Source organism: Acinonyx jubatus, chromosome C1 (assembly GCF_027475565.1).
Source record: "Acinonyx jubatus isolate Ajub_Pintada_27869175 chromosome C1, VMU_Ajub_asm_v1.0, whole genome shotgun sequence".
NCBI lineage: Eukaryota > Metazoa > Chordata > Mammalia > Carnivora > Felidae > Acinonyx > Acinonyx jubatus.
This window is the reverse complement of record NC_069381.1, coordinates 26,477,004-26,504,557: the sequence shown is the minus strand read 5'-3', so window position 1 is coordinate 26,504,557 and position 27,554 is coordinate 26,477,004. Positions and strand designations below refer to the sequence as shown.

Below are 27,554 nucleotides of genomic sequence, written 5' to 3'. Positions count from 1 at the left end.
TGTGTTTGTGCTAGGTATCTAAATGTTATTTTATTTTCTTGATAGAATTCAGCCCAAACTCCTCCATACGCCTTGGGGAAATCATTGAGGCCTTCAGCAGAAATGATTGAGACTACCAACGACTCAGGAAAAACCGAACTTTTCTGCTCTATTAATTGCTTATCTGCTTATAGAGTTAAGACCGTTATTTCTTCAGGTAATGTTTACATTGGATAAATTTATAGATTTAGTAACTATTAAAGAACAATGTAGCTGCTTTTGTTTCATTTTGTTACAAATTGAATTTATCTGTGTGGTTAAATAAAGACCCAAAGTTTAGTTTCAAAGAACTGATTTGTAAGTGAAAATAGTTTTTTACTCGTTTGGTTGAGGCGTTTATTTTGTAGTTCCATATGTGAAAAGAAAGAAATAAAAACCACACTTGTAAGTTCCAAGTTAGTTTTTGTGTAAGTGGAATTTAACTGAGATTAGTTACAGTTAGCTTTACAGATTATTGTAAGGTTGCTTGATTTTGGCTTTGTATATTACTGAATATTTTTTAATTCCCCTAATACCCTTTTGGATCATGTGTTCATCTATGTAGCTTATTCATTGGTTTTTTTTTTGTTGTTGTTGCCAAGGTGTCCAGGTTTCATGTCATAGTTGTAAAACTTCAGCAATCCCTCAGTATCACCTAGCCATGTCCAATGGAACTATCTATAGCTTCTGCAGCTCCAGTTGTGTGGTGGCTTTCCAGGTATGATCTGAGGTAGTATTTTACCCCTAAGTGCTCTTAGGCATTGGGGAATGGCAATATGTGAACTGCTGAAGGTCCCTATTTACAAAAGAGTAAATTCAAGTTAGAAAGAAAAAAATTCTGTTCAACTCTGGTCCCAGAAGTCATTTCTGCAAAATGTCTAAGCCAGGTATTGAGCCTCAGTGCCCTCTTCCTAAATTCAAGGTCCTTACCTAAACTGCCCTTCCCTCCTACTTTTGCCCTTGGCGCTATCCTTTTCAAAAGGATGGAAGCTAAGATAAGGTTCAGATAGGTGGCACGGTGATGTGCTCATGTGTCCCTCTCATCATGGGCCAGATACTTATTGACTCCTGGCATGGAATCATAAGCCTCCATTTTCTTGTCCCATTTGCTCCTCACTCTCTGAGAGATACACAGAGAAGGTAGAGTTTAGTGATCCCCTGGGGTGGCAAGGTGCCTGATGCAATGTCCCTGGCACCAGGAAGAAAGAGACTACTGGTGGTCACTGTACTCTTTTTTTTTTTTTTTTTTAATGTTTATTTATTTTTGACAGACAGAGCATGAGCGGGGTAGGGGTAGAGAGAGAGGGAGCCATAGAATCCAAGGCAGGCTCCAGGCTCTGAGCTGTCAGCACAGAGCCCGACGTGGGGCCCGAACTCAGACTGCAAGATCATGACCTGAGCCGAAGTCGGACGCTCAACTGACTGAGCCACCCAGGCGCCCCTCCACTGTACTCATAATAGCCATCAGAGGCCGGGTGGTGATGGGAATGCAGATGGAGGGGTATATTGGGGGAAAAGAAGGGGCCTGCTCTAGTTTATTAGAGCTCTATATTAGAGGTGTTTGGAAAGCCTGAATTCAAGTTCTTAAACCTTTTTATGTTACATTTCTCAGTCCTTCTATTCTGGAAGTGTGCCATTTAAACTCTTTCTGTGAACTACTTTATAAAATGTTAAAAAATATTTATAAAATGTTACAGGTAGTAGTTTATTAAAATGAGAAAATGAAAATTACCAAGTTGTTTCTCAGTTGCTAAAATCTTTGCCTTATTTGTGTTCGTTCAGAATGTATTTAACAAGCCAAAAGGAACAAACTCGTCAGCGGTGTCCCTGTCTCAGGGCCAAGTGGTTGTAAGCCCACCGGCTGGGTCATCAGTATCAGCTGGAGGAGGTAACACCTCTGCTGGTTCCCCTGCCTCCATCAGTGGTTCTCCTGCAGCCAGTTTCCGGCCTCTTGCGGCCCCGTCCCAGCAAGTTGCTTTAACCCGGACACTTGTTAAACTCAAGTGTCAGCACTGTAACCATCTGTTTGCCACAAAACCAGAACTTCTGTTCTACAAGGTAAAGAGAAATTATGAAAGGGATTGAATTGTGAACATATCCATTAGAAGCATTTATCTTTTCATCTTTGACAGTCACTTCATTTGCTTTGAAATGAGAATGATTTCTTAAAGTTAAAGCAACTGTTAATTAGGTCTTAATGACTTTTTTTTTTTAATCTCTGCAGGGTAGAATGTTTCTTTTTTGTGGCAAGACTTGTTCTGATGAATACAAAAAGAAAAATAAAGTTATGGCAATGTGTGATTACTGTAAACTGCAGAAAATTATAAAGGAGACTGTCCGATTCTCAGGGGTTGATAAGCCATTCTGTAGTGAAGGTAAAGAAAGCAAGCGGTTCAGCTTTATCCACAGAGCTTGTGGTTGGTACAAAGTAGTTCATGCTGAGTTGGGCTATTCTACAATTAATTTTCAAGTAATTTTGTTTTAGGTATAATTTCAGGTTTTTTTCTTTCTTGAGTTTATACTTAATTCATTTTATTTTTCATGCTTAATTCACTTTAAAGTCTTTTTAAATATTATAATAATCTCAAAGAAAAACTTGAAACAAATTTAAATATTATATTTGTGATTATGATTTGCCAAATTGTAGTGATTTTTAAAATTACAGTCATCTAAATAAATTGCTTAAAACTAAAAAAAAAACTTTTGAAAGGTAATTTGGTCAATGGTATTAGGTTAGAGTGTAAAAAAATCTCTTCATAAGTTTATCAGTGACTTGAGAGATCTTCCTGTTCTTGCACCCACTTGTAAAGAGGATACTTAAGCAATTACTGCTTCTTGGCTTAAGAAGCAAGCAAGAAACTAGCTTAGTTGGTGTCTGAGACTGTGGAAACTCACTTTACCTCCTTCGAGTTAATGTAAGTTTGATGTTTCTTCCTTTCATCCCTTCTGGTTCTCAGTTTGCAAATTCCTCTCTGCCCGTGACTTTGGAGAGCGCTGGGGGAATTACTGTAAGATGTGCAGTTACTGCTCACAGACATCCCCTAATTTGGTAGAAAATCGATTGGAAGGAAAGCTAGAAGAGTTCTGTTGTGAAGATTGCATGTCCAAATTTACAGTTTTGTTTTATCAGGTAAATGTAATACACCTTTTTGGTTTTCTGAAGTTAGTACAAATTATTTTCTTAAATACGTTCAGATCATGTGAAGTAAAATTTAGTGTTTAGAACTGGGTAAAATAAATTATGGGCTCCCAAAGCAAAATTCAGTTGAATATAAACATGAAATTTTGGTGGTAAAGAGCATATGATATCTGGAGGCTTTGTTGTTGTTTGAGGGTATATTCCTTTTATTTTTATCTTTTGCTTTCTCTTGAGGCACACGAACCTTATTTATCACTGAGTTCTTTCAAGTTGCCTTTATAGTTATGTTGCCTTTAAGTGGCTGTCTCATTCAGAAGGTTACTCTGATGAATTTGAAGTCAGACCTTGTTCTTGCTTCATAGGTCAAATGACTGTGACTGACCTCCTTACCCACTTATTTTTTAAAAAATTATTTTTTTGGAAGGCTAACAATGAAAGCTACAATTAATTGAACCACTAATACAGGTCCAGTGCTTCATAAGTGTTATTGCATTTAATCCTCACTATAATCCTTAGAGGTAGGTGTGTTATTACCAGCTTAGAAATAAGGAAAAGGAGTAAGATCCAGGGAGGTTCAGTAGTGTATTCTTCAAGAAGCTGGTAGGTGATAGCTGGATAGCACCTATAACACGCCAGTGAAATCGTCTGTTTGTCTCCCTACCCGCTAAAATACAATATTTTTGTTTGGGAGGTATGTCTTTATCATAATTATGTGGCGCCTATCTCAGTGCTCAAGACAAAGCGTACCTAATTAAATAGTTGTTGAATGAATCAATGTCTTTACAACTCCAAAGTGCATATTCTTTCTACTACATGATGTCACTGCTTAACCTTTTAAAAATAGAGCCTATCTTTAGATTCCTTCATCAGTAATTTTGAAAATGGGAGATCAGTTTTTATATTCTGTAGATGGAGATACGTATGTAAAGCAAATAAATATATATTTTAATATTTATTTATTTATTTTGAGAGAGAGTGTGCACAAGAGCGGGGGTGGGGCAGGGGGAGAAGGAGAGAGACAATCCCAAGCAGGCTTTGCACTGTCAGCAAGGAGCCCAACTCAGGGCTCCATCTCATGAACCGTGAGATCATGATCTGAGCTGAAATCGAGTTGGACACTTTTCCGACTGAGCCACCCAGGCGCCCCAAGTATATGCATTTTTAACTAGAATATTTTAAGGTAGGAACCTTACATTTTGTAATTTCAGCTGATTTACATATCCTGTTTTCATAGTGCCTTCTGGTTTTATGATTAATGTTATCTTTTCATTATTTTATGGTTTTAAGCCTATCCTGTCTTATATTTTTTTCTCAGATGGCCAAGTGTGATGGCTGTAAACGACAGGGTAAGCTAAGTGAGTCCATAAAATGGCGAGGAAACATCAAACATTTCTGTAACTTATTTTGTGTCTTGGAGTTTTGTCATCGACAAATTATGAATGACCCTCTTTCACAAAATAAAGGTAAAAATTAAACTTGGCTAATGGGATCTGTATGTCAGTGCTAGGATATAGTATTAGTACACACAGTTGTAAATATAATAGCATCAAAATTTTATTGAATTCAAATAGCCTGGATGTCCTTAAATTTTCCTGTAAGAATTTAAAAAAAAATTTTTTTTTAATGCTTATTTATTTTTGAGAGACAGAGACAGAGCATGAGCAGGGGAGGGGCAGAGAGAGAGGGAGACACAGAATCCGAAGCAGGCTCCAGTCTCCGAGCTGTCAGCACAGAGCCTGATACAGGGCTCAAACCCACAAACCATGAGATTTTGACCTGAGCCGAAGTCGGATGCTTAAATGACTGAGCCACCCAGATGTCCCTCTTGTAAGAATTCTTAAAAATTGCCCTTCAGGGAAAATCAATCCTGATGCTTTTTGCTATCATAATAAAACACACCAAGGAATCAATAAATGTATTTTATAGGAAAATTAGATTTGATTGCTTTTGGTTGATGTTATCTGTACATAAATAATTTCCACTAAGGGGCATATGTTATTCAGTTAATAAACTAGAAAAAAATAGAAAATCAGGGCAAACAGAAGGAGAGAATAGAAGTATGTTAATACAGTTGCTATGACTGGTGTAAGATTTGATCAAGAGTTTGATTGTAGCCAAGGAAAAAAGAACCAACACATTAATTATATCAGAAAAAATAAAGTAGACCAGTTCTTCATAGGTGGCAAAAATTTTTTTGGCTAAGAATAATTTTGCAAGTAGGAAAGCTAATATGGTCAAAATATCCAGATGAATAGTTACATGTGTGGCATGTTCTTAAAGTAGCTCCCTGAAGTAGTACTTCTCTGAATTAGGGTAAAACCATTTGATATTATGCTGTCTGATCAAAGCCTGGAGTGCTGTTGAATTGACAGAATCCATGTGCTTTGTCCTTACAGTCTGGCCCTTGTCTACCTTTGCAATTTTATTGATCATCATCTTAATCACATATGCCATGTGCCAATCTTTTATGTCATCATCCATTCCCTAAGACCAGTCAGGTCAGTGGTAGAGTTTTTATTTTATAATATGTGTTGACAAACCAGCAGATGGGTAGCAAACTCACCAACTTCTTTATAAAAACTGTCATGTTAAATTTTTATTTGAAGCAAGCTTAGGTGGAGGAATTTTAATATTCACTAATAGGAAGGCCAGTTAATTCTAAAGCTAATACCTATATTTTTAAATAGCATTTGAAGTTTATAATTTTAGAAAATCAGGCTGTTTTTAAGTCCTAATGAATGTTAATCTGACCAGAATCACTCTTTTTATAGAGTTACATTATACAGAGTTAGATATTTGCACTGTTTCTTGGAAACTTAGTTGTCGAACAGGGTTTTGTGTGTGTGTGTGTGTGTAACCCTTTTGTTTATACTAGGTCTTACCTTTTTGTTTTAATCAGTAAATATTTATAAGGCGCAAACTACTTCAACGGAGCTCCCTTCTACAAGGAAAAATACAACACCAGTTATAACCAGTGTGGTGTCATTGGCAAAAATACCTCCTGCCCAGCCCACAGGGAACACTAATAGTGTTTTAAAAGGTATGACTTGATGTAAAGGCATTTAATTAGACTATAGAGTTAAATGTTTTGTCTAAGTAGCTCTTGTTAGTAATATTTACTTTTATATTTCTGTGAGGAAACATGCCCCTTTTTCTCAGAGGGACGTGGGTAGCAGGCAGATTGGCATGGTAGGGAAGGAAGAGGCGTGTACAATTTATTATTATTCTTTTAAACCTAAGTGATTTGAATATAGTTGCCTTTATCACCGGAGATTCTACTGTAGTAGGATGAAATTGGGGCCCAAGAATCCTTACCTTTCTCAGGCATCCCAGGTGATATTGATGCCCAGTTTTCTTGGACCATTCTTTGAGAAATTCTGGAGTAGACTCTGGCCCACCTTAGTGAGAGGAAAATAACTTGTTGGTCTCAGTGTTTACATCTGTATATTTTGGGGATAATAATGTGTGTGTTCATTTATAACAGGTGCAGTTACTAAAGAGGCAACACAAAAAGTCATTGAAGATGTAAGTTTTATCGTTAATATTTTTCCTCATAATGCCACATGGGTTTATTTTCATTTTGGATGTAGCATTCTAATATGTATCTGAATGCATTTCGCTTAGTCTTCAAAAAAAAGTAGAGTATTATGCACTGATTTTGTTTCGGAATCTTAAAGTTACATTAATAAGAATGCATTTCTGATTTATTTTGTTGTGTTCTGGCTCCTGAATTTCTTTCTTTCTTTTTTTAAAAATTTTTTAAAATTTAAAAGTGAGAGAGAAAGAGCACGAGCAGGGGAGAGGGCAGAAGGAGAGAGGGAAAGAATGTTAAGGAGGCTGCACACTCAGTGCAGAGCCCAGTGCAGGGCTTGATCCCATGAGCCTGGGATCATGACCTGAGCCGAAATCAAGAGTCAGACACTCAACGAACTGAGCCACCCGGGCTCCCTGGCTCCTTAATTTCTTTAAATTCTTGTTAATTCCATCTGTGCTTATTTTTCTCTTTTACTACATTCAAGTATTTTTCTTTTAGACTGGAAAGTCTCTTGAAAAAGTTCAGTGTAGTGTTATTTTATGCATCTTCAAATTATGTGAAGCTGAAAATAGTGCAAAGTAAAAATACATTTAAGTTCCCACTTTATGTTTCCAATTTGAAGTATTGTGAAACTTTTTAAAATTAAAAAAAATATTTTGAGGAAACACATAATTTCAAATCTGACTAGTTGAAAGGATTGCAAATTACGTCATTATTTTCCTATATCTTGTGTTAGCAGGAAACAAAATTCCCATCATCTTTTATCAATATCACATGAACCTAATATATTGGATCTTGGGTTAATGTTTTTGGTGACTGTTTTTGGTAGCTGTCTTAACATTTGCTTTTGGTATAGTTAAAGATATTTTTGTATGTCATATAGCAGTGTCATTCAAGTTCATTAAGTAGTGGTGCTAGTGCTAAAAAACTGTACCCCAAATTCAGTATCTTTGGAACAGAAGTTAGATGTGATAAAACTCTGTGATAAAGGCCAGACCAGGATGTGATCCCCCATGCAGTTCATTTAGGAGAGTGCAGCCTGCAGAATATTGAGATAATGCTCAAAAAAACAAAAGCAGCATTAAAGAAGATACATCGTTTAGTTCACACACATACACTCTCTCACACACACACATACACACACACACACACACACACACACACACACACACACACACACACACAATCTTATAACCAGGCAAGAATAGTGGAGTAAACGGAAAAAATCCTGGCAACGCAGCTGCAAGATCAGTGCTGCTGTAATGCCCCCCTAAGTTCAAGCCATTGCCTGTGCTAAGGCCTGAAGTAATTTTAATGATTTGAAAGGAGTTGAAAGTGAGACAAAAAAGTTCACTACAAGTCATGGCTGGCCTTCTAATTTTAAAGCCTACCAAAGTTTTAAGAGTATAAAAATGAGCAGGCAAGCTATAGCTGCTAACCGAAGCTATCAAAACATTTCAGCTTTACCATAATCTAAAGAGGCTTTATCTTGGAAGACGACAGCCTCACGCCTGATAAACAATCTGTGAAAGTGACAAAGAAGGTGAATTTGTGCAAGGTTGGTGAAGGGGATGCTGAAATTTCGCTTGGGTGGTTCTCCATGGAGTAATACAGGAAGACTTGCTAGAATTAGAAAAACAAAGGCAGCTGGAAGAGGGTCCCGGCACTTATTGGGCCTTCAGCACAGCAGCCAGCAGCGAAGTAACTGGCATATGCTTTTGACCATATTCCAGCAACAATTGCTATTATTAAAGAAAGTGATCCAAATGTGGATTGCTGTTTCATGGTGGCAAGGTGAAAGATGGACAGTGTGTCTGCATATCAAGAAATCCCCAGAGGCAAAGAAAATGAGAGCAAAAACCAGCCACATCAGATTCATTCTTTAGTAGAAATCTTCCAGGGACTCAGACCAGCCTTCCCCATGATGTGGCGAGATAGCTTGTCCTAATTTGATACCTTTTAACTCTCCCCTTACTTGTGTTGTTAGAAGATGATAATGATAACTTTTACTCAATTATTTTCAGGCAGGATACTGCAGTAGTTAATGCAATATCATTGTTAACATTGTACTTATATTTGTATATTGTATATTATACATTAAGTTATATTTTAAAATTACATGATTAATAAATTGCTATAACAGAATGAATAATTCTCTTCTTAAGCACATAACTGTATAATTAATAAGGGTATTAATAGACTAGGTTTTATACTAATGTTATTAGTATATATTATAAAAATATTCTATATTGGTTGCGAATTTATGTATCCTGAGAGTGCATCCTTTTTCTTCTATATATGGGACAGTTAGTTTTGAATTATTCTGGGTTTTCAAGAATACATCCCTCATTTAAATAGGACTGCCCTATGTATTTTTTCTCTATGTGGAGTACCTCTATAATTCACCAGTCATTTAAACTGTGTTATAGAATAGCTCTGATTAATGTTTTCGGTTTAGTCAATACAAAGTATATGTAGTACTCTTAAATTTAAAAAAAAAATGAAAGTTTTAGAATCTTTTCTTTGTTTCTCTCAGACTTTAGTTTGACTCTCCTTCAAGTTATATTTAAATAGTCTTACATTTTAGGGGAAGGTGAGATATAGAAAAGGACAAAGAAGAAAATCTGCACAAGTCAGGGCTCCTGTGTGGCTCAGTCAGTTGAGTGTCCAGCTCTTGATTTCGGCTCAGGTCATGATCTCATGAGTCATGGGTTGAGCCTTGCATCAGCCTCCATGCTGACAGTGTGGGCCTTGCTTGGGATTCTCTCTCTCTCTTTCCCTCTCACGCCATCCGTGCTGTCACACACTCTCTCAAGATAAACTTAAAAAAATATGCACAAGTCAGCAGACTTCCTAAGTAGTAATGTTTTAGACTAAACTTGCCATACAGACTCTGTTGCAACTCCTCATCTCTGCTGTTGTGCAGAAGTAACCATAGACAATCCATAAATGAGTAAGTGGCTGCATTCCAATAAAATTTTATTTACAAAACCAGATGGTAGGCTGGGCTTGGTCCACTCCAAACTTTGCTAACTCCTGCTCTACTGTATTCTCACCATTGAGAATTAACCATTGTTAGATTGGGCTTATTTGCTTAGTTTTAGTCTATCTTTTTTTTTCTTTTTCTTTTAAAACTTATGTTTTTTTTCCTAAATTGAAGTATAATTGACATACAGTATCCTATTAGTTTCAGGAGTACATCAGTACATCATAGTGATTTGATATTTTTATACATTGTAAAATGATTCCCGGGGCGCCTGGGTGGCATAGTCGGTTAAGCGTCTGACTTCAGCCAGGTCACGATCTCGCGGTCTGTGAGTTCGAGCCCCGCGTCAGGCTCTGGGCTGATGGTTCAGAGCCTGGAGCCTGCTTCTGATTCTGTGTCTCCCTCTCTCTCTGCCCCTCCCCCCTTCATGCTCTGTCTCTCTCTGTCCCAAAAATAAATAAACGTTGAAAAAAAAAATTTTTATAAAAAAAAAATGATTCCCACAGTAAGTTGTAGTTACCATCTGTCACCATACAAAGTTATTACATTTTTATTGATTTTGTTCCTTGTGTTGTACATTACATCCCCATGGTTTATTTTTCTTATAACTGGACATTTGTACCTCCTAATCCCCTTCACCTGTTTTGCCTGTCCCTCCTTCCCCCCCCCCCCCCCCCCCGAATCTCTCCCTTTCTCTGATAACCAGAAATTCTATCTAGGAATCTGTTTCTGTTTTGTTTGCTTATTTGTTTTGTTTTTTAGATTCCACATACAAGTGATATCATATGGTGCTTGTCTTTTTGCGTTTGACTTATTTCAGTGCACATAATACCCTCTGGGTCCATCTATGTTGTTGCAAATTTCATTCTTTTTTATGGCTGAGTTATATTCCAGTGTGTGTGTGTGTGTGTGTGTGTGTGTGTGTGCACGTGTGTGCATCATACTTCTTTATCCATCCATCAGTGAATACCTAGGTTGCTTCCGTATCTTGACTATTGTAAATAATGCTGCAGTGAACATAGGGGTGTATGTATCTCTCCACTTTGGTGTTTTGGTTTTCTTTGGATGCATTCCTAGAAGTTGAATTGCTGGATCATATGGGAATTCTATTTTTAACTTTTTGAGGAAACTCCATACTGTTTTCATACTATTTTCTACAGTGGCTGCACCAATATACATTCTCACTAGCAGTGCATGAGGGTTTTTTTCTATATCCATGCCAACACTTGTCATTTTTTTGTCTTTTTTATAATATCTAATCTGGCAGGTTTGAGGTGATGAATCATTGTGGTTTTGATTTGCATTTCCCTGATGATTAGTGATGTGATCATCTTTTCATATACCTGTTGACCATCTATATGTCTTCTTTGGAAAAATGCTTATTCAAGTCCTCTGCCCATTTTTTAATTGGGTTATTTTTTTTATATTAAGTTGTATAAGTTCTTCCTATATTTTGGATATTCCCTTATCAGATGCATGAATTGCAAATATCTTCTCGCATTCAGTAGATTGCCTTTTCACTTTGTTGATCATTTCGTTCTCTATGTAGAAGTTTTTTAGTTTGATGTAATTCCATTTATTTATTTTAGCTTTTGTTGCCCTTGCCTGAGGAGATTGGTCCAAAAAAATGTTGCTGATACTTATGTCAGATAGCTAACTGCCGGGGTACCTGGGTGGCTCAGTGGGTTAAGCGTCCAACTCTTGGTTTTGGCTCAGGTCATGATCTCACAGTTTTGTGGATTCAAGCCCCGAGTTGAGCTCTGCACTGGCAGCGTGAAGCCTGCTTGGGATTCTCTCTCTGCCCCTCCCCCACTCATGCTGTCTCTGTCTCTCTCAAAATAAATTAATTAATTAAAAAAATGAAAAATAGCTAATTATCTATGTTTTCTTCAAGGCGTTTTATAGTTTCAACTCTTACTCAACATGTGGTGTAAGATAGTGGTCCGGTTTCATTCTTTTACAGGTAGTTGTTGGGTTTTTCCCTTATTGAAGAGATTGTCTTTTACCCACTGTATATTTTTGTCTCCTTTGTCATAGATTGACCATATATGAATGGGTTTATTTCTTGGTTCTCTGTTCTATTCTATTGATCTCCATGTCTGTTTTCCGGCCAGTACCATACTATTGTGGTTACTATTGCTTTGTAGTTTGAAATCAGGGAGCGCGTGATACTTCAGTTTTGTTTTTCTTTCTCAAGATTTCTTTGGCTATTCAGGGTCTTTGTGGTTCCATACAAATTTTAAGATTCTGTGTTCTAGTTCTATGAGAAATGTTGTTGGTATTTTGATGGGAATTGAATTGAATCTATAGATTCCTTTGGGTAGTGTGGGCATTTTAACAATATTAATTCTTCTAGTCTATGAGCATGGTATTGCTTTCCATTTATTTGTATCTCCTTCAGTTTCTTTCATCAGTGTCTTATAGTTTTCAGAGTACAGATCTTTCATCTCTTTGGTTAAATTTATTTGTAGGTATTTTGTTCTTTTTGATGCAATTGTGAGTGGGATTGTTTTTTAAGTTTCTCTTTCTAATAGTTCTTCATTAGTGTATAGAAATGCAACTGATTTCTGTCTGTTAATTTTGTATTCTGTGGCTTTACTGAATTCATTTCTTATTAGTTCACTGACTGCTGGATAGTGTTGTGTGAAAGTAATGCATTTTATTTATCCTTGCTTTGTTGATGAACATTAGGTTGCTTCCAGGTCTTGACTATTAAAACAATCTCTGCTACAATCAACATCTTTGTATACATCTCCTTGTGCACGTGTGCTGGTGTTTGTCTGGTGTAGATATGGAAGAGTAGAACTTTGAATTCAAAGAGTATTTGCATTTTTGTTTTCAAAATGTCTGTTTCAGTTTTTATTCCTACCAGGAGATTATGATTATACTCATTTCCCACAGCCTTGCTATCATTCAATGTTGTCAGATTTAAACATTTTTTGTCAGTCTATTTAGTAATACCTTATTTTATTTTGCATATCACTGATAACTAGCAATTTTGCTTATATGTCTGTATTTTTGAACATTTGAATTTTCTTTTCATTTCCTGTTCTTAATTTTTCCCCATTTTTGTGTGGAATTATCTTTTCCTTATTGATTTATAGAATCTCTTTATATATTCTGGATTTGCCCCCACCTCTTTCTACTCATTTTCACTGACACAAAAAACATGCAGTAATACTTAATATCTATGAAAAATATTTTAACACCAGAGCCCTCCAGCTATTGTCCTATTTCTGTACTCTCCATTTTAGAAAAACTCTAAGGGTGGCCTCAACTTCCTGCCTTACTCCCTTATCTGTTATCTTTCCTTAGGGCACTTAAGTCAGGCTTTGCACCATTCCATTGAAACTGCTCTTGTCAGGGTGCCTGGGTGGCTCAGTTGGTTAAGACTTTGGCTGAGGTCATGATATTGCGGTTCATGCGTTGGAGACCTGCGTTGGGCTCTGTGCTGACAGCTCAGAGCTGGAGCCTTCTTCAGATTCTGTGTCTCCCCTCTCTTTCTGCTCCTTCCCTACTGTGCTCTGTCTCTCTCTCAAAAATAAACAAACACGGGGCGGGGGGGGAGAAATTTCTCTTGTCAAGGTCACCATGAACCTTTAGTTTTGCAAGTCCAGTGGTCAATTTCCAGTTCTCATTTAACCTATCCTTTCAGTAACATTTGATACAGTTGCTCTCCCTTTCTTCTTCAAATACCTTCTTCAACTTCTAGGTCAACATACTTGTCTTTTTTCTCAATCTTCCTGGGGACTCAGTACAGTCCTGTGGTTTTTAAACACCCCCTAGATGGTGGCTTATTCCCAGATTTATTTCTCTTGCCATGACCTCTGAGCTCCAGATTCATGTATCCAGTTGCCTACTTGACATATACACTTAGATGATTAATGGCCATCTCAAATAATATGTCTAAATCAGAACCCTTTTATTCCACCCCAGACTTCCTCTCTAGTGTTCCTTACTTCTTACCATTCCTGCTGCTACCTTCTTTGTCTGAGGCACCATCGTCTTTTCTCTGATTCATTGCAGTGACCTCCTACCTGTCTTCCTGCTTGCATTCTTGCCCTTTGCATTTTTTTTCTCCACATTGTTAGCAGAATGATTTTAAATCAGATTGTGTCACTCCACTGCTTAAAAATCTTCAATGAAATTCTGTAAAAGAAGAATAAAGAAGGGGGAAGAGGAAGAGCTAGTTTCCAAAATTATAGTAGAACTGTAAATTTTATGAAGCTAGAAAGATAAAACAATTGATACTGAAGCCATGAACTCAATAGAAGTCCGGAAATAGACCTAAATATGTATGTAGATTTAGAAATAATAAAGATAGCACTTCAGATCAGTAGGAGAAACTTATTCAATAAACAGCATTGTGACAACTGAGCATACATATGGAAAAAAATAAATTGGATTTCTACCTTATGAGTTCCACCAAAATGAAGTCCACATGGAGAAAGATTTAAATGTAAAAAAATAATAAAGTAGTAGGGAAGAATACAGGAAAGAATTTTAATAAACAAGTAGAGAAAGTCTTTCTAAATATGTCACAAAACTCAGAAGCCATAAAGAGTTGTTATGGAAATTCAGCTACATTTCAAAGTCAGAAGACATGAAAAAAATTAAAAGGTTGCAATTCATGTCATAAAAAGCCAGTTTTTCCATATGTAAAGAGCTTCTATAAATCAATAAAAAGACCCAGCACCCAGTAGAAAAATGGGCAACAAAATCTGATCCATCAGACTAGTAAATAAAAATTATTCTTAAAAAAATTTTTTTAATGTTTATTTATATTTGAGAGAGAGAAAGAGACAGAGGGCAAGTGGGGGAGGGACAGAGAGAGGGAGGCAGAATCTGAAGCAGGCTCCAGGCTCTGAGCTGTCAGCACAGAGCCTGACGTGGAACTTGAACTCACGAACCATGAGATATGACCTGAGCCGAAGTCAGATGCTTAACCGACTGAGCCACCCAGGTGTCCCGGAAATAAAAATTATTCTTAAACATATGCAAAGATATTCAACTTTAAAATTAGAGAAATTCCAACTTTATCAGATTGGCAACAATAAAAATAATGGATAACACTGTTAAGGCATTTTTACATGTTGTCAATTGCAGTTGGTAAAACTGCTACAGAGAGCAATTTAGTAAAACTTGTTAAAATTTAAAATGTAAATACCATATTACCAAGGAACTCCATTTTTAGGAATTTATCCTTCAGATATATTTTGCGCATTTATAAATTGAAGCATGTACGGGGATGATTTCAGCATTGTTTGTAGTAGCAAAGGCTTGAAAACAGCCACATTGTTTGATCAATAGTCAGGGCCATTGTGAGTTCATTCTCAGTTACTGTGTGAACTAGAAAAAAAAAAAATAGGCCTACATGGGTAGAACCTGAAATATACCCCTCTCCTAGCTCATACTTAGTCATGTGGTCTGGTGAGTGGAATTCCCTGCCCAAGCATATACAGCAGCTCTTTGGGGACTATAGTTAAAATAAGTACGCTGTATCCATTACAGTAGAATACTGTGCACTTAAAAAGAATGTGGTAACTATATATGTACAGACATAGAGCAGTCTTATATACAATAAATGAAAAAGGCCAAATGGTATAGCAAACTGCCATTTGTGTTTTAAACACACATACACACACACACCACCACCACCACCACATACCTATACATATGTATAGAAAGCCCTGGAAGGCAGCCAATGAATAGATAATAGTGGTTGCCTCTAAGGAGAACTGAACGACTGAGGCAGAATTTAAGAGGGAAATTAGTATATTTTCATGTTTGATATTAAAGTCTTTGAATTTTATGTCACATGTTACATTACTCATTCAAAAAATTATGCATAGAAGTTTTTAAAACATTTTTTAAATGTTTATTTATTTTTTAGAGAAAGAGTGTGAGCAGGGGAGAGGCAGAGAGGGAGACAGAGACTCTGAAGCAGGCTCCTGTGCTGACAGCAGAGAGCCTGATGTGGGGCTCGAACTCCTGAACTGTGAGATCATGACCTGTGCCATCAGGTGCTTAACCAACTGAGCCACCCAGGTGTCCCCCCCACCCCCTTCTTTTTTAACTTTATAGAATTTTTTTTAAAAGCTAAAGGAAAACAGGGCACAGGATAGGAGTAGATAGTTCACAGAAGAGGAAACACTAATAATGCTTAAACATGCAAAATACCTAACCACACTACTGTTAGATAATTTTTCATTTATTGAGAAATAACAAAAAGTTTCATAAATACCATATTAACTGGAGTGTTGGGAAACGAGCTCACGTACATTGCTGAAGGTCATATAATATGATATAGTGTGCTTCTATGGAAAGCAGTGTGACTGTACCAACATAATTAAAGTCTTCTGACCCACCAAACCACAATTTAGAATACCTTATTCTATAAATATACTAGCACGTGTAGAATTAATTTATATGTAGGGGTATTTATTAAAGCATTGTTTGGGGCGCCTGGGTGGCTCAGTCAGTTAAGTGTCCAACTTCAGCTCAGGTCATGATCTCATGGTTCATGGGTTCGAGCCCCATATCAAGCTCTGTGCTGAACACTTGCTCAGAGCCTGAAGCCTGCTTCAGATTCTGTGCTTCCTTCTCTCTCTGTCCCTCTGCTTGCGCTCTGTCTCACTCTGTCTCTCAAAAATAAATAAATGTAATAAAAAAAAAGCCTTGTTTGTAATAGCAAATGTTTTTAACATTCAGTTTTCAGTAGCAGAGACTCTTCAGATTACCTATGATACATTCAATGTATAAAGCTGTTACTAGGGTGGCTTTATACAAAGTTATGTAAATATATCTCTAAGATAGCTTGCTAATAGGTACAGTACAAGGTGCTAGAGCCTTGCTAATAATATGCCACCAATTTGTAGTCAGAAGTAACTTATTTAATTACATAGACCGCCTTTAGAAGGATGTGTAAGAAACTAGGAGGGCACCTGAGTAGCTCAGTCAGTTAAGTGTCCGACTCTTGATCTTGGCTCAGGTCATGATCTCACGGTGTGTGGGTTTGAGCCCTGCATCAAGCTTCACACTGACAGTGTGGAGCCTGCTTGGGATTCTCTCTCTCTCTGCCTCTCTCCGCGCCTCTCCTGCTCACACATGTGCTTTCTGTCTCTCAAATTAATAAACTTCAAAAACAAAACAAAACTGGGAACTTTGTATTCAAGGTTGAGTCTGGACAGGGGGTAGATGGGTGGAAAACTTACTTTTCATGTAAATACTTTTATACCTTTTGTATTATTACATAATTCAAAATTACTACATCCATTGCTTATTTAAAAAGTAAATTTAAATATAATCTGCAGTGCATTCCATCATATTTAAAATACAATCCTAATTTCTTACTGTTTTTGAAACTAAGACCTTCAAGATCCTATACAGTTTGGCTTCTGCCAGCCTCTTCAAACATTTCATTCTAGCCCCTGCTTACTTTATTTCAGCCTTGTTCTTGTTAATGTTCCTAAAGCATGCTAGACTCTCCCATTTCAGGGCTTTTGCATCTGTAATCCCACTGCCTGGAGTCCTCTGACTTCAGGCCTTTGTGTGGTTTGTTCTTTTGAGTTGAGTATTCAGAAGATCTCTGCTCAAATATTTACTCTAAAAATACCCTTTCTCCACACCATCACCCTCCATTCCCTTACCCTGCTTTCTTTCATAGCACTCGTCACTACCTGGAATTATACAATATATATTGCTTTACTTGTTTATCTTCTGTGTCTCCCTGTGGGATGTAAAGCCCATAAAGGCAGGTCTTTCTTTCTCTTTTTTTTTGCTGTATCCCGAGGGCTTAGAACAGTGCCTGAGTTACAGTAAACATTCCGTAAATACTTGTTGAGTGAAAAACATGTTTTATTTATGAAAAAAATTTTTTTTTAATTTTTATTTATTTTTTGAGAGGGAGAGAGAGAGAGCAAGCAGGGAAGGGGCAGAGAGAGAGAGGGAGACACAGAATCTGAAGCAGGCTCCAGGCTCGGAGCTACCAGTGTAGAGCCTGATGTGGGGCTTGAACTCATGAACTGCGAGATCATGACCTGAGCTGAAGTCGGACACTTAACCACTTAACCAACTGAGACACCCAGGCACTCCAGCAAACATCTTTTAAATACATTTTCTCTCTCTCTTTCTCCCTTTAGGATGTTTTATTCTTATTTTTGAGAGAGAGAGAGTGAGAGCAGGGGAGGGCAGAGAGAGAGGGAGACACAGAATCGGAAGCAGGCTCCAGGCTCTGAGCTGTCAGCACAGAGCCTGATGTGGGGCTCACACCCACAAACTGAGATCATGACCTGAGCTGAAGTCGGATGCTTAACAGACTGAGCCACCCAGGTGCCCCTTAAATATATTCTCTAACTCTGTTGCTTACTCTTCAGCTTTGTTTTATAAAGACCTTTATTTAAAAAAAAAAAAATTCAAGATAGTCAAATGTATTGGTCGTTTCTGTTTTGTTTATAATTCTTGTGTTTCTTTTAAGAATACCTCCTCTTTGTTCTGGTCATTTGAAAGTTCTCCAGTGATTTAATTTATTTTATTTTTTTGTTTTGTTTTATTTATTTTTTAAATATTTTATTTTTAAGTTATCTCTCGTCCCAACGTGGGGCTTGAACTCACAACCCCGAGATCAAGAGTCTCTGCTGACTGAGCCAGCTAGCCACTCCCTCTCCAGTGATTTTAAAGTTTCATTTTTTTCATGTTGAGGTCTTAAATCAATATGGAATATATTTTGCATAAAGTCTGAGTTGGATCTAATTTTTCTGAATAGCCAGTTGTCTTAATCAGTAAAGATTGTTTTTATTGTGTTGATTGTCCTTACTATAGGCAGAGTATTTTTAAAAAATTAATGAATGGAACTGACACTAATTAGAAGATTTAGGAATTAGTGTATATTTTCCAAAGTAGCTTCTTTATTGCAACTACTCTTTCACAGGAATTCTGTTTCTTTTACTATGTGCCAACTTTCAATTGATAGTGATTCTGGTCAGTGTTAAGGTACTAAAAAACATGTTTTTGGTTTCTGAATTTGCTTTTAACTAGGGAAGCACACAGATAGATGCCACAAAACTTCTATCTTCCCAGTCTTCCAAGCTTTTAAAGAACAAAGCAGTATTGTGCAAGCCTGTTACACAGACCAAGGCCACCTCTTGCAAACCACATACACAACACAAGGAATGTCAGACAGGTATGTATCCTTGTGCTCTGCTTATGTGGAAAGTTAACTCTGTTTTGTTTTTGTTTTTTTTAAGAAAGGCAAAGAAAATCATATACCATTTCTTAAACGGGAAAACATTCATCCTTGCATCACATCCTTTGAACATCTGATTTATTCCTTTTGTAATTATTCTCATTAACACCAATAACTACTAAATTGAATCCATCTGCACACACAGCATTATGTGGACAGACATCTCTGTGCACTGCTGTTTTTCAAATGTACAAACTATTATAACTATTAAGATACAAATTTCTTTAAAAGCGTTAATGATTTAACTGTAGTTCTTCTTTCTTTTTAAAAACAATGTGAATTAATTTGTCATTTACTAAAAATATAACTGTGTGTCTGAGGTGTTGGTGATCAGGAAAATGATTTGAATTCATATTTGGAAAGGCTGTAAACTATTGCTGCCCCAATCCATGTTAACTGCCACTACCCTCATGTTTTCAATTACTTACATAGCCTACTCTGCCCAAAGCATTTTTTGATTTTTGTTTTTAATGATAATTTTACAACACAGAATATATGTAGTTTATTTAAAAGTATAATCTGTCAACAAGTAATCTTGAGTTTTTATGTAGGGTGCATTTCTTTTAGTAGGAGTCCAGGAGAATCCTGTTTTCCTTCCAAAGTAAATTTGATTGTTGTATATTCCTGTTAAAATGATATACTCTGTGTACATGAATTTATATTCTATATACATTCACATGTGGAAGGTAGTAAAAGATCTGTGGACATCTATATGTGTGGGTATGTGTGTGCTTATACATTTTTTAAAAATTTCTAGATTAAATACTGGATTGTTTAAGATGTACTGTTGTGAACTTTTTCCTTTGACATTGCTCATCAGAAATACTCCATGTCAATATAAATTTAAATATACATTGAGATTCTCAATGGATGCATAGATTCCAATGTATGTACCTATCCATCCCCCTAAGATTGACACTTGGATCGCTTTTAGTTGCTTAATATTGTAAACAGTATTGAGTTAAGTTGTGCAAATGAATCTTTGTTCACTTGTCTAATTAGGTCTTTAGGATAAATCCTAAGTCGTAGAATTTCAGATTCAAAAGCTATCATAGATTTTTAAGGCTTTTTGATATGTGTTGCAAAACTGAAAAATTACATCAGTGTTTGAGAACACTCATTTCTCTTTACCCTCATACATTGGGTATTAAAACTACTAATTAACCTTTTTTTTTCTTCAACTTTAATTTGGAGAAATTTCAAAGTTCAGAATGATTGAAAATATGGCACAATGAACATTAATATATTCTACAGCTAGATTCACCAAATGTTAACTTTTTAAACATTTGTTTTCTTTTTTCTGAAATTTAAAAAAGTAAATTAATTTATTCTTAACTAGATGCATCCTGTGGACTTCAGCCCTAATTCCAGCAATCTGTTGAATATATATATATAGCATTGCTAGTTCATGTCCCGCAGCCTATAGTTTTGCTCTAGTCAGTGGCCAAGTTTTGGGCAAGGAGAAATTCTGTTTTTAATGGCACCATGAAAGTTCTGTGGTTTCTGTTTCAACGTTAGTGTATTCTTTTGACAAATATAAATACTAAAAAAAGATATTTTAAATGTGTGGGGGAAAACATAAAGACTATTGCTTATTTCTTCTTGAAAAATAACAGTGATTCAAATATTTCATTCAGATTTACCTATGCCTAATGAGAAAAATGATGCGGAACTTGATTCTCCACCTGCAAAGAAAAAAAGAATAGGTTTTTTCCAGACTTATGATGCGGAATATTTAAAAGTTGGTTTTATTATCTGTCCAGGATCAAAAGAAAGTTCACCAAGGCCACAATGTGTCATTTGTGGAGAAATCTTATCCACTGAAAACATGAAGCCAGCAAATCTTTCTCATCATCTGAAGACAAAACATTCAGAATTAGAAAACAAACCAGTAGATTTTTTTGAACAAAAATCTCTTGAAATGGAATGTCAGAATAGTTCTTTAAAAAAGTGTTTACTGGTTGAAAAGTCACTTGTGAAAGCTTCTTATTTAATTGCTTTCCAAATTGCTGCCAGCAAGAAGCCATTCTCCATTGCCGAAGAATTAATTAAACCATATTTAGTGGAAATGTGTTCAGAAGTTTTGGGTTCAAGTGCTGGAGACAAAATGAAAACCATTCCTCTTTCTAATAACACGATTGGACACAGGATTGATGAGTTGTCTGCAGACATTGAAGATCAGCTGATTCAAAAAGTCAGAAAGTCAAAGTGGTTTGCCCTTCAGGTAGATGAATCATCAGAAATCTCAAATATCACCCTTCTTTTGTGCTATATTCGTTTCATTGATTATGATTGCAGTGATATAAGAGAAGAATTACTATGTTGCATTGAAATGCCTTCTCAAATAACTGGTTTTGAAATATTTGAACTAATAAATAAATATATTGATAGTAAGTCTCTGAATTGGAAACACTGTGTTGGTCTCTGTACAGATGGGGCTGCAAGCATGACTGGCAGGTGTTCTGGTTTAAGGGCAAAGATTCAAGAAATCGCCACGAATACAGTGGCATTTACACACTGTTTTATTCACCGTGAGCATTTAGCAGCAGAAAAGTTGTCTCCATGCTTACATAAAATTCTTTTGCAGTCAGCACAAATTTTAAGTTTTATAAAGAGCAATGCATCAAATTCACGAATGTTAACGATTTTGTGTGAAGAAATGGGGCCTGAGCATGTGAATCTACCCCTTCATGCTGAAGTACGTTGGATTTCGAGAGGGAGAATTTTAACAAGATTATTTGAACTACGACATGAAATTGAAATTTTTTTAAACCAGAAGCATTCAGATTTGGCCAAGTATTTTCTTGATGAAGAATGGGTTGCAAAGCTGGCCTATTTATCAGATATTTTTTCACTTATAAATGAACTCAACTTAAGTCTCCGAGGAACTATGACTACTCTCTTCAATTTGTATAATAAAATGGATATACTTAAGGAAAAGTTAAAAATGTGGTTGAAGCGCATACAAGAGAATGATTATGACATGTTCCCTTCATTTTCCGAATTCGTAAACTCATCAGACTTAAATATGAGAACCATTGCAAGCATTATTTTTGAGCACCTGGAAGGACTTTGTCAAATGTTCAATGACTGTTACCCACCAGAAGAAGACTTGCGTTCAGGAAATTTGTGGATAATTAATCCTTTTATGAATCCCAAAGATAGTAATCTCATGGACTTCGAAGAAGAAAAACTAGTACAGCTATCTTCAGATTTGGAATTACAGTCAGTATTTAAATCAATGTCTGTGACTCAGTTTTGGATAAATGCAAAGACAAATTACCCAGAACTCCATGAAAAGGCAATGAAGTTTTTATTGCCCTTTTCAACTGTTTATTTATGTGATGCTACATTTTCCGCTTTGACTGAGTCAAGACAAAGAAATCTGTTGGTTTCTGGTCCTGCTCTAAGACTTGCAGTCACATCTTTAATTCCAAGGATAGAAAAATTAGTAAAGGAGAAAGAATAGTAAGATGGGTATTGCTAATGATCAAAGTCTATAATTTTGTGTTAAATTTTGTATAAATATCCTAAAATATAATTTCCTAATGTGGATATGTGTTTTCAGTGATTATATGTTTTAATAATTTTTTTTTGTTGAGGAATAATTGTGCATTTATACCTAGTTATATATTATAATTTTAATAGTCCAAGGCAGAGAATTTAGCTATTTGATTGATTGATTGGATCATCTGGATTAGGGACAAAAATGGTCACAAAAAGCCTGTTTGTAATGTATCAGCACACCTGGATGTTAATCTGCTTGGCCTTTAGAAGCACATGGGACATTGCAGTCTTCAGCCAGGCAGCCACCCACCCCAGCAGGTTGTGGGTACGTAGAAAACAAAGATATAAGCAGCTTGGCTGATCAGAAATAGAAGCTGCAGGAGAGTAGGGGTTTCTGTGGCGCTCTAGACCAGGGCTTGGCAAACTTTTCCCATAAAAGGCCAGATAGTGAATACTTTAGGTTTTGCAGGCCATGTGGTGGCAACTAGTCAATTTTGGGTTTGCAGCACAAAAGCAGCTGTAGGCAATACACAGACAAATGAGTGTGGCTGTGTTTCAATAAAACTTTATGAACATTGAACTAAGAATTTCATATAATTTTCATGTGTCATGAAAGCTGCCTTAAAATTTTTTTTATCATTAAAAAGTGTAAAACATTGTTAGCTGGGGAGGAAGAAGGGGGAACCAGTGGAAAAAAACCGCTGACTAAATTTGGCCCACAGTTTGTCCATCAAGGTCTAGACTGATTTCCAGGTTATAGCAGATGGACCACGAGTGGCCTGTAGGGTTTTGTTAGTGGAAGTCTCTCTTACCTATGCTGCAAGTGTCTGAATTTTCAAACACTTTTCATATTTTAATTTCAACTGAGAGAAATTGGAGGAAAAATATATTTTACACAAAGAAAACAATTTATAATTACTTGCTACTGACTTATTATTAATGATTTCATAATTTACTAATTTACAAATAACGTTTGAGCTCTTACAGGTGCCAGACATTGTGCTAGGCCAGTTCCTAAAGAGAACGGGCTTAATCGCTTTTACAGATGCAAATAGTGAGGCCCGAGGAGGTTAGGTGGCAGCTCAGATCCCAAAGCTAGTGTGGCTCAGGCTGGAAGGAAACCCCGGTCTTCTGCGAGGCACGTGTAGATGGTTACTCCTGGAGTCTGACTCTACTCAGTCATACTGGTTGGGAGACAAGAGACGCCCCTTGAATTCAAAGGGGCTCGTGCGGTCAGTTGAGCCACTGGGCTTCAGTGCCCCCATCTGAGAGATGGGGATGCCCCTCCCGAAGGCCGTCTCCCCTCGCAACAGGTGGGGGCCAGAAAAGAGGGTGGCAACAGCCTAGGGGTGGGGGGCGGGGAGCGGGAGGTTCTGGCGCCGGTCTTCTGGTGGCCCTGGGGAGGGAGGAACCGAGCGGGCGGCAGGGGGAGGGTTTCGGCGGGGCCTCTCCTCTCCTCCCCTTCCTTTCCCTTTCCTTCCCTCCCGGAGGACCTGCGCGGCCATGGCGCTCGGGCTCGCCGCTCTGCGCGTCCTGCTGGGTGGCTTCTTCGCGCTCACGGGGGCGGCCAAGCTCTCGGGGCAGATCTCAGCTCCAGCGTCTGAGCAGATGGTGAGCAGCGGGATGTGGGCGGCCACGCGGCGGCGGGTACTGCGGACGCGGCCGTTACCCCCCCCCCCCCCCCGCGGCGACCGGCCCGCCTGCCCGCGCCGGTGCCCCGCGGACCCGCCTGCCTTCCGGCGAGACAGTGCTAGACTGAGACGTAGGCGCTCTCCCGGGGTTCTCCTCCGAGTCCTCTGGCTCTTGCCTAGACGGAAGGGGCACATCTTCCAGCTGAGCACTGGGGACCCCGGGCAAACCTAGGGCTGGAGGAGGAATGCGCCGGGACCCCGGGCGGAAGAAGATGGAATGGAAGGGGGACCCAGAACCCTCCCTGCCCCTTTCTCCTCCTTCTCCTGTTTGCGTTCTTGGGAGGTTCATGAGGATGGGTTTATGAATTACCGCTTGGTGGGCTAGGAAACTCGCCCTGAAGGTGAAGTGTGTCTGCTAAAGGTTACACGGCAGGTCAGGAAGCAGGAGTCAATCTAGACGCTCCCCTAACTCAGAATCCAGAGAACCCTTCCCGGGCAGCTTGAGAGGGAAGTCTACAAGTTCTTCCACCTTCCGGCTAGGTCCAGACTCGGGAAAGCTTTCGTGTCCTTATGCTCACCAATTCCCCAGCCCTTCAAATAAGCCTGACTTGGAGACCCCTGCCAGCCTCCCAGGCCTCGGTTCTGCCCTTCCTCCCTGGTTTAGGGTGGTGGATTGTTTGCGGAAGTACATACCTCCCCAGAGCCAGCCGCTTAGAGTTTCTTCCTTGCTGCTGACTGTAGGGGAGGTAGAGCTAAAGTGGGGGTGGCGTGCGATGCAGGAAAAGGTAGTCAGCCTGAGGCTGAAGTTGTCACGGAGCCTAACTCAGCACAATGAGTCTCTTTGAGCCTCCTTAACTACTCTTGTGTCGACTGCAATGGGATCCAGGCCCAGCATACCATATTCATAGTGGAATCCGTTGAATGAGCAACCGTCTACCCTTCCATCCTCACCCCCACCTCCCAATATTCCCAGCATAGTGTCATCAGGGGAAAGCAGGTCAGGCAGAAAGAAAGAGAAGCTGTGACATTCCTAAAGTTGGCAAGCCTAGCTTCCTGGTCTTGGAATTTGGGGCTGGGTTGTAATCTGGTGAGAGTCTGTTGAGAAAATCAGTCCATCACACCATCCAGCCCTTCTTGGAGGGTAAAGCCTGTTTCCTGATTCCAAAGCTCAGCTCCCCCCGCCCCTCCCCAGGGAGGCCCTCCCCTCTCCAGACTGACCTCAACCCTGGACCTGACCTAGAATAGTAGCTCCTTTGTTGGGGGTGGGGGGGGTGGGGAGGGGTTGAGGGCGCAGGCCCAGAATGTCCCTGTGGAGTGCCCAGGCAGTGGATCCTTGTTGAGTGTGGCTGACAGACATTCCCTGCTGCCCCTAGAAAGCCCTGTTTGTGCAGTTTGCTGAGGTGTTCCCGTTGAAGGTGTTCGGCTATCAGCCAGATCCCATGGGCTATCAAGAGGCTGTGGGCTGGCTGGAACTGCTGGCTGGGCTGCTCCTGGTCCTGGGCCCACCGATGCTGCAAGAGATCAGTAACTTGCTTTTGACCCTGCTCATGATGGGTAAGGGGGTGCAACTGGGCTGGGGAAATCGGGGCTTCTGGCAGAGGATCATGGAAGATCTGGCTGTTCCCTTTACTGTTGCCTCCTTTCCTTTTTTTCTAGAACCAGGAGCCCTCCCTGCTGTACTCTATTTTCCATGGCCTTTGGACTAGGACAGGTGCTTTTAAAACTTAATATACTAGAACGTGATTTTTTGTCAGACATACTTCCTACCTCATCAGTTCAGCTGGCTGCAGGGTATTCCCATTGTATGGATGTATATAATCTCAAAGTCCGTACTGCTCTCTCCTAAGCCCTACCCTAGAGAGGAGGGGATGGAGTTGCAGCTGCCGGTGGGGTTATGTGTCTGGCAGGTGGGAATAGAGAGCAAGGAAGCCAGGGCCCCCAGAAAAGCAGAGAATTTCCCTGTGACAGGCAGTTGTAGAGCACCCCCTCGTAGCAGCTCTGCCCACAGGACCTGCTGATGTACCAAGACAGCTGCTGCTTCAAAGATCAGACGACTTCAGACTCTTCTGGATCCCCTGGCCTTGTGTCACCATTGCTGCCACCACTGCCACCCCTCCCCCCCGGACTTGCTTTCCATCTCTGGGGCTTCCCTCATTTTCGGATCTTTCCCATACCTCCACCTTCCCTCCGGTAGGATTAAGAAAGGAGAAGGATTAGAAGTTGTTCCCAGATGCCCACCTACCTACCTCCCTGCGCTATTTGGCTAGATTGCTCCTGTTTCTTTCTCACCCTCTGAGAGGGGCTACATTAGTTTAAGAGGCTTCTGATTCCTGGTTCTGTTTGGGAGGCCAGAGAGATGAGAGCAGCTAGCTCAGGCTCTGTGTGGGTGTGGTTGGGAGGTGTTGAATGGGAAGGCTTCAGCTGGAGAGGGGCAGGGGGCCTCAGGGACCTCACTTTCCATTCCAGGAGCCATCTTCACTCTGGCATCTCTGAAAGAGTCGCCGAACACCTACATCCCAGCAATCATCTGCCTGGGGCTCCTGCTGCTGCTGGATATCTGCCAGCTCTAAGTCCAAACTAAGAAGGTGGTCAGACCCACTAGGAAGAAGACTCTTGCAAGTGCGTTCAAGGAGTCCTGGGAGTCCTTTTTTCTCTTCATGCCACATCACTATCACGGCAGGAGCATGGTGGAACGCCGAGTCTGCCACCTTCTTTCCAGTGCATCCAGGGCTGTTCAGTGTTGAAGCAGACATCTTCTCTACCTGACCCTGCTTTCTCTCTGAGACATTCACTGCTCTTTTTTGAGGAGCACGTGTTGCACATACTGTCATTCCTCATGTAATGTGGAAATAGAAAACAGAAAAGCAATTTAAATCACCTCAAAATTTAATGCACCAAAAATAACCACTATCCACTCCTTTTTAATAACTGTACCTCAACTCTTACTATGCCTTTGTACAGATGTTTTTAATGAAAATGAGGCAATTATAAATTACTTTATTAAATGTCTCTTAAAACTAACACACTGTAACACCATTCATTCCGTGTCCGTTTTACCTCATTGATGTTAATGGCTATATAGTATTCCGTTGTGAGGATGTACTGTAATATATTTATCCAAGCCCCCACTAAGGAACATTTAGATTGTCCCTAGTTTTTTGCTATTGTAAACTTCACAGTAAATCACCTTTGCATACTTACTGTCTTTCCCTCGAAGTGAGGGTGCTGCTTCAAAAGACCCGCACATTTAAAGCATTGGTATTACATACTTAAAATTTACACCTTGGCTATGGCAGAGTCTAAGTACCTGCCTCTGCCTGTGTGCTTCCCAGTCGCGTGAGATATCCCCTCCCATTCTTTTACTTTGTGCACTTTAGATCTGCGGAGCTAACAAAGATGGGCATTGGATCATTGTTTTACAGGATCTGAAACTGCAGCCTTTGGTGGCGAGGTAGGTACTTAGTGCAGTGCTCCTTGGATATCTACATGAAAGC

The 27,554-nt window shown here is 39.0% G+C and overlaps 2 protein-coding genes and 1 long non-coding RNA gene across 16 annotated transcripts in view; 2 read left to right on the top strand and 1 right to left on the bottom strand.

The window, feature by feature from the left end:
• Positions 1-22,477, top strand: part of ZMYM6 (zinc finger MYM-type containing 6) — a 60,463-nt gene extending 37,986 nt beyond the window's left edge. For 8 of the 9 annotated variants that reach the window (XM_053211158.1, XM_053211153.1, XM_053211177.1 and 5 more), the window contains 10 exons: positions 46-196; positions 621-736; positions 1,801-2,076; positions 2,243-2,393; positions 2,976-3,148; positions 4,473-4,620; positions 6,057-6,197; positions 6,642-6,682; positions 18,715-18,859; positions 20,560-22,477. In XM_053211158.1, coding sequence (XP_053067133.1) covers positions 46-196; positions 621-736; positions 1,801-2,076; positions 2,243-2,393; positions 2,976-3,148; positions 4,473-4,620; positions 6,057-6,197; positions 6,642-6,682; positions 18,715-18,859; positions 20,560-22,391 — 3,174 coding nt within the window. In that variant the 3' untranslated portion in view covers positions 22,392-22,477. The remainder of the gene's footprint in view (positions 1-45; positions 197-620; positions 737-1,800; positions 2,077-2,242; positions 2,394-2,975; positions 3,149-4,472; positions 4,621-6,056; positions 6,198-6,641; positions 6,683-18,714; positions 18,860-20,559) is intronic. The other variant, XM_027059714.2, reaches the window with a different exon arrangement.
• LOC113599433 (uncharacterized) lies at positions 1,946-25,107 on the bottom strand. 6 transcript variants are annotated; one of them, XR_008293843.1, is made up of 7 exons: positions 23,923-25,102; positions 23,415-23,613; positions 20,566-20,607; positions 13,716-13,827; positions 6,473-6,555; positions 6,040-6,098; positions 1,946-2,069 (listed from the first exon to the last, which is right to left on the bottom strand). It is a non-coding gene; the product is annotated as an uncharacterized LOC113599433 (long non-coding RNA). The 6 variants fall into 6 exon arrangements; XR_008293845.1 differs by lacking the exon at positions 1,946-2,069 and adding an exon at positions 4,647-4,749 and having other exon boundaries at positions 13,645-13,827; positions 23,923-25,107; XR_008293844.1 differs by lacking the exon at positions 1,946-2,069 and adding an exon at positions 4,650-4,749 and having other exon boundaries at positions 23,415-23,637; positions 23,923-25,105.
• On the top strand, positions 23,830-27,081 carry TMEM35B (transmembrane protein 35B). Its single transcript, XM_053211202.1, has 3 exons — positions 23,830-24,040; positions 25,434-25,614; positions 26,527-27,081. Exons 1-3 carry the CDS (start codon positions 23,933-23,935, stop codon positions 26,628-26,630), a joined length of 393 nt encoding a protein of 130 aa, XP_053067177.1. The 5' UTR covers positions 23,830-23,932; the 3' UTR covers positions 26,631-27,081.
• The last annotated feature ends 473 nt before the right edge of the window (positions 27,082-27,554 follow it).

Excerpts from the sequence above, each read along its gene's own strand:
- TMEM35B (XM_053211202.1), top strand. The coding sequence starts at position 23,933 with ATGGCGCTCGGGCTCGCCGCTCTGCGCGTCCTGCTGGGTGGCTTCTTC. Across the intron at positions 24,041-25,433 it reads CTCCAGCGTCTGAGCAGATG|AAAGCCCTGTTTGTGCAGTT; the intron begins GTGAGCAGCGGG and ends TGCTGCCCCTAG. Across the intron at positions 25,615-26,526 it reads TTTGACCCTGCTCATGATGG|GAGCCATCTTCACTCTGGCA; the intron begins GTAAGGGGGTGC and ends TTTCCATTCCAG.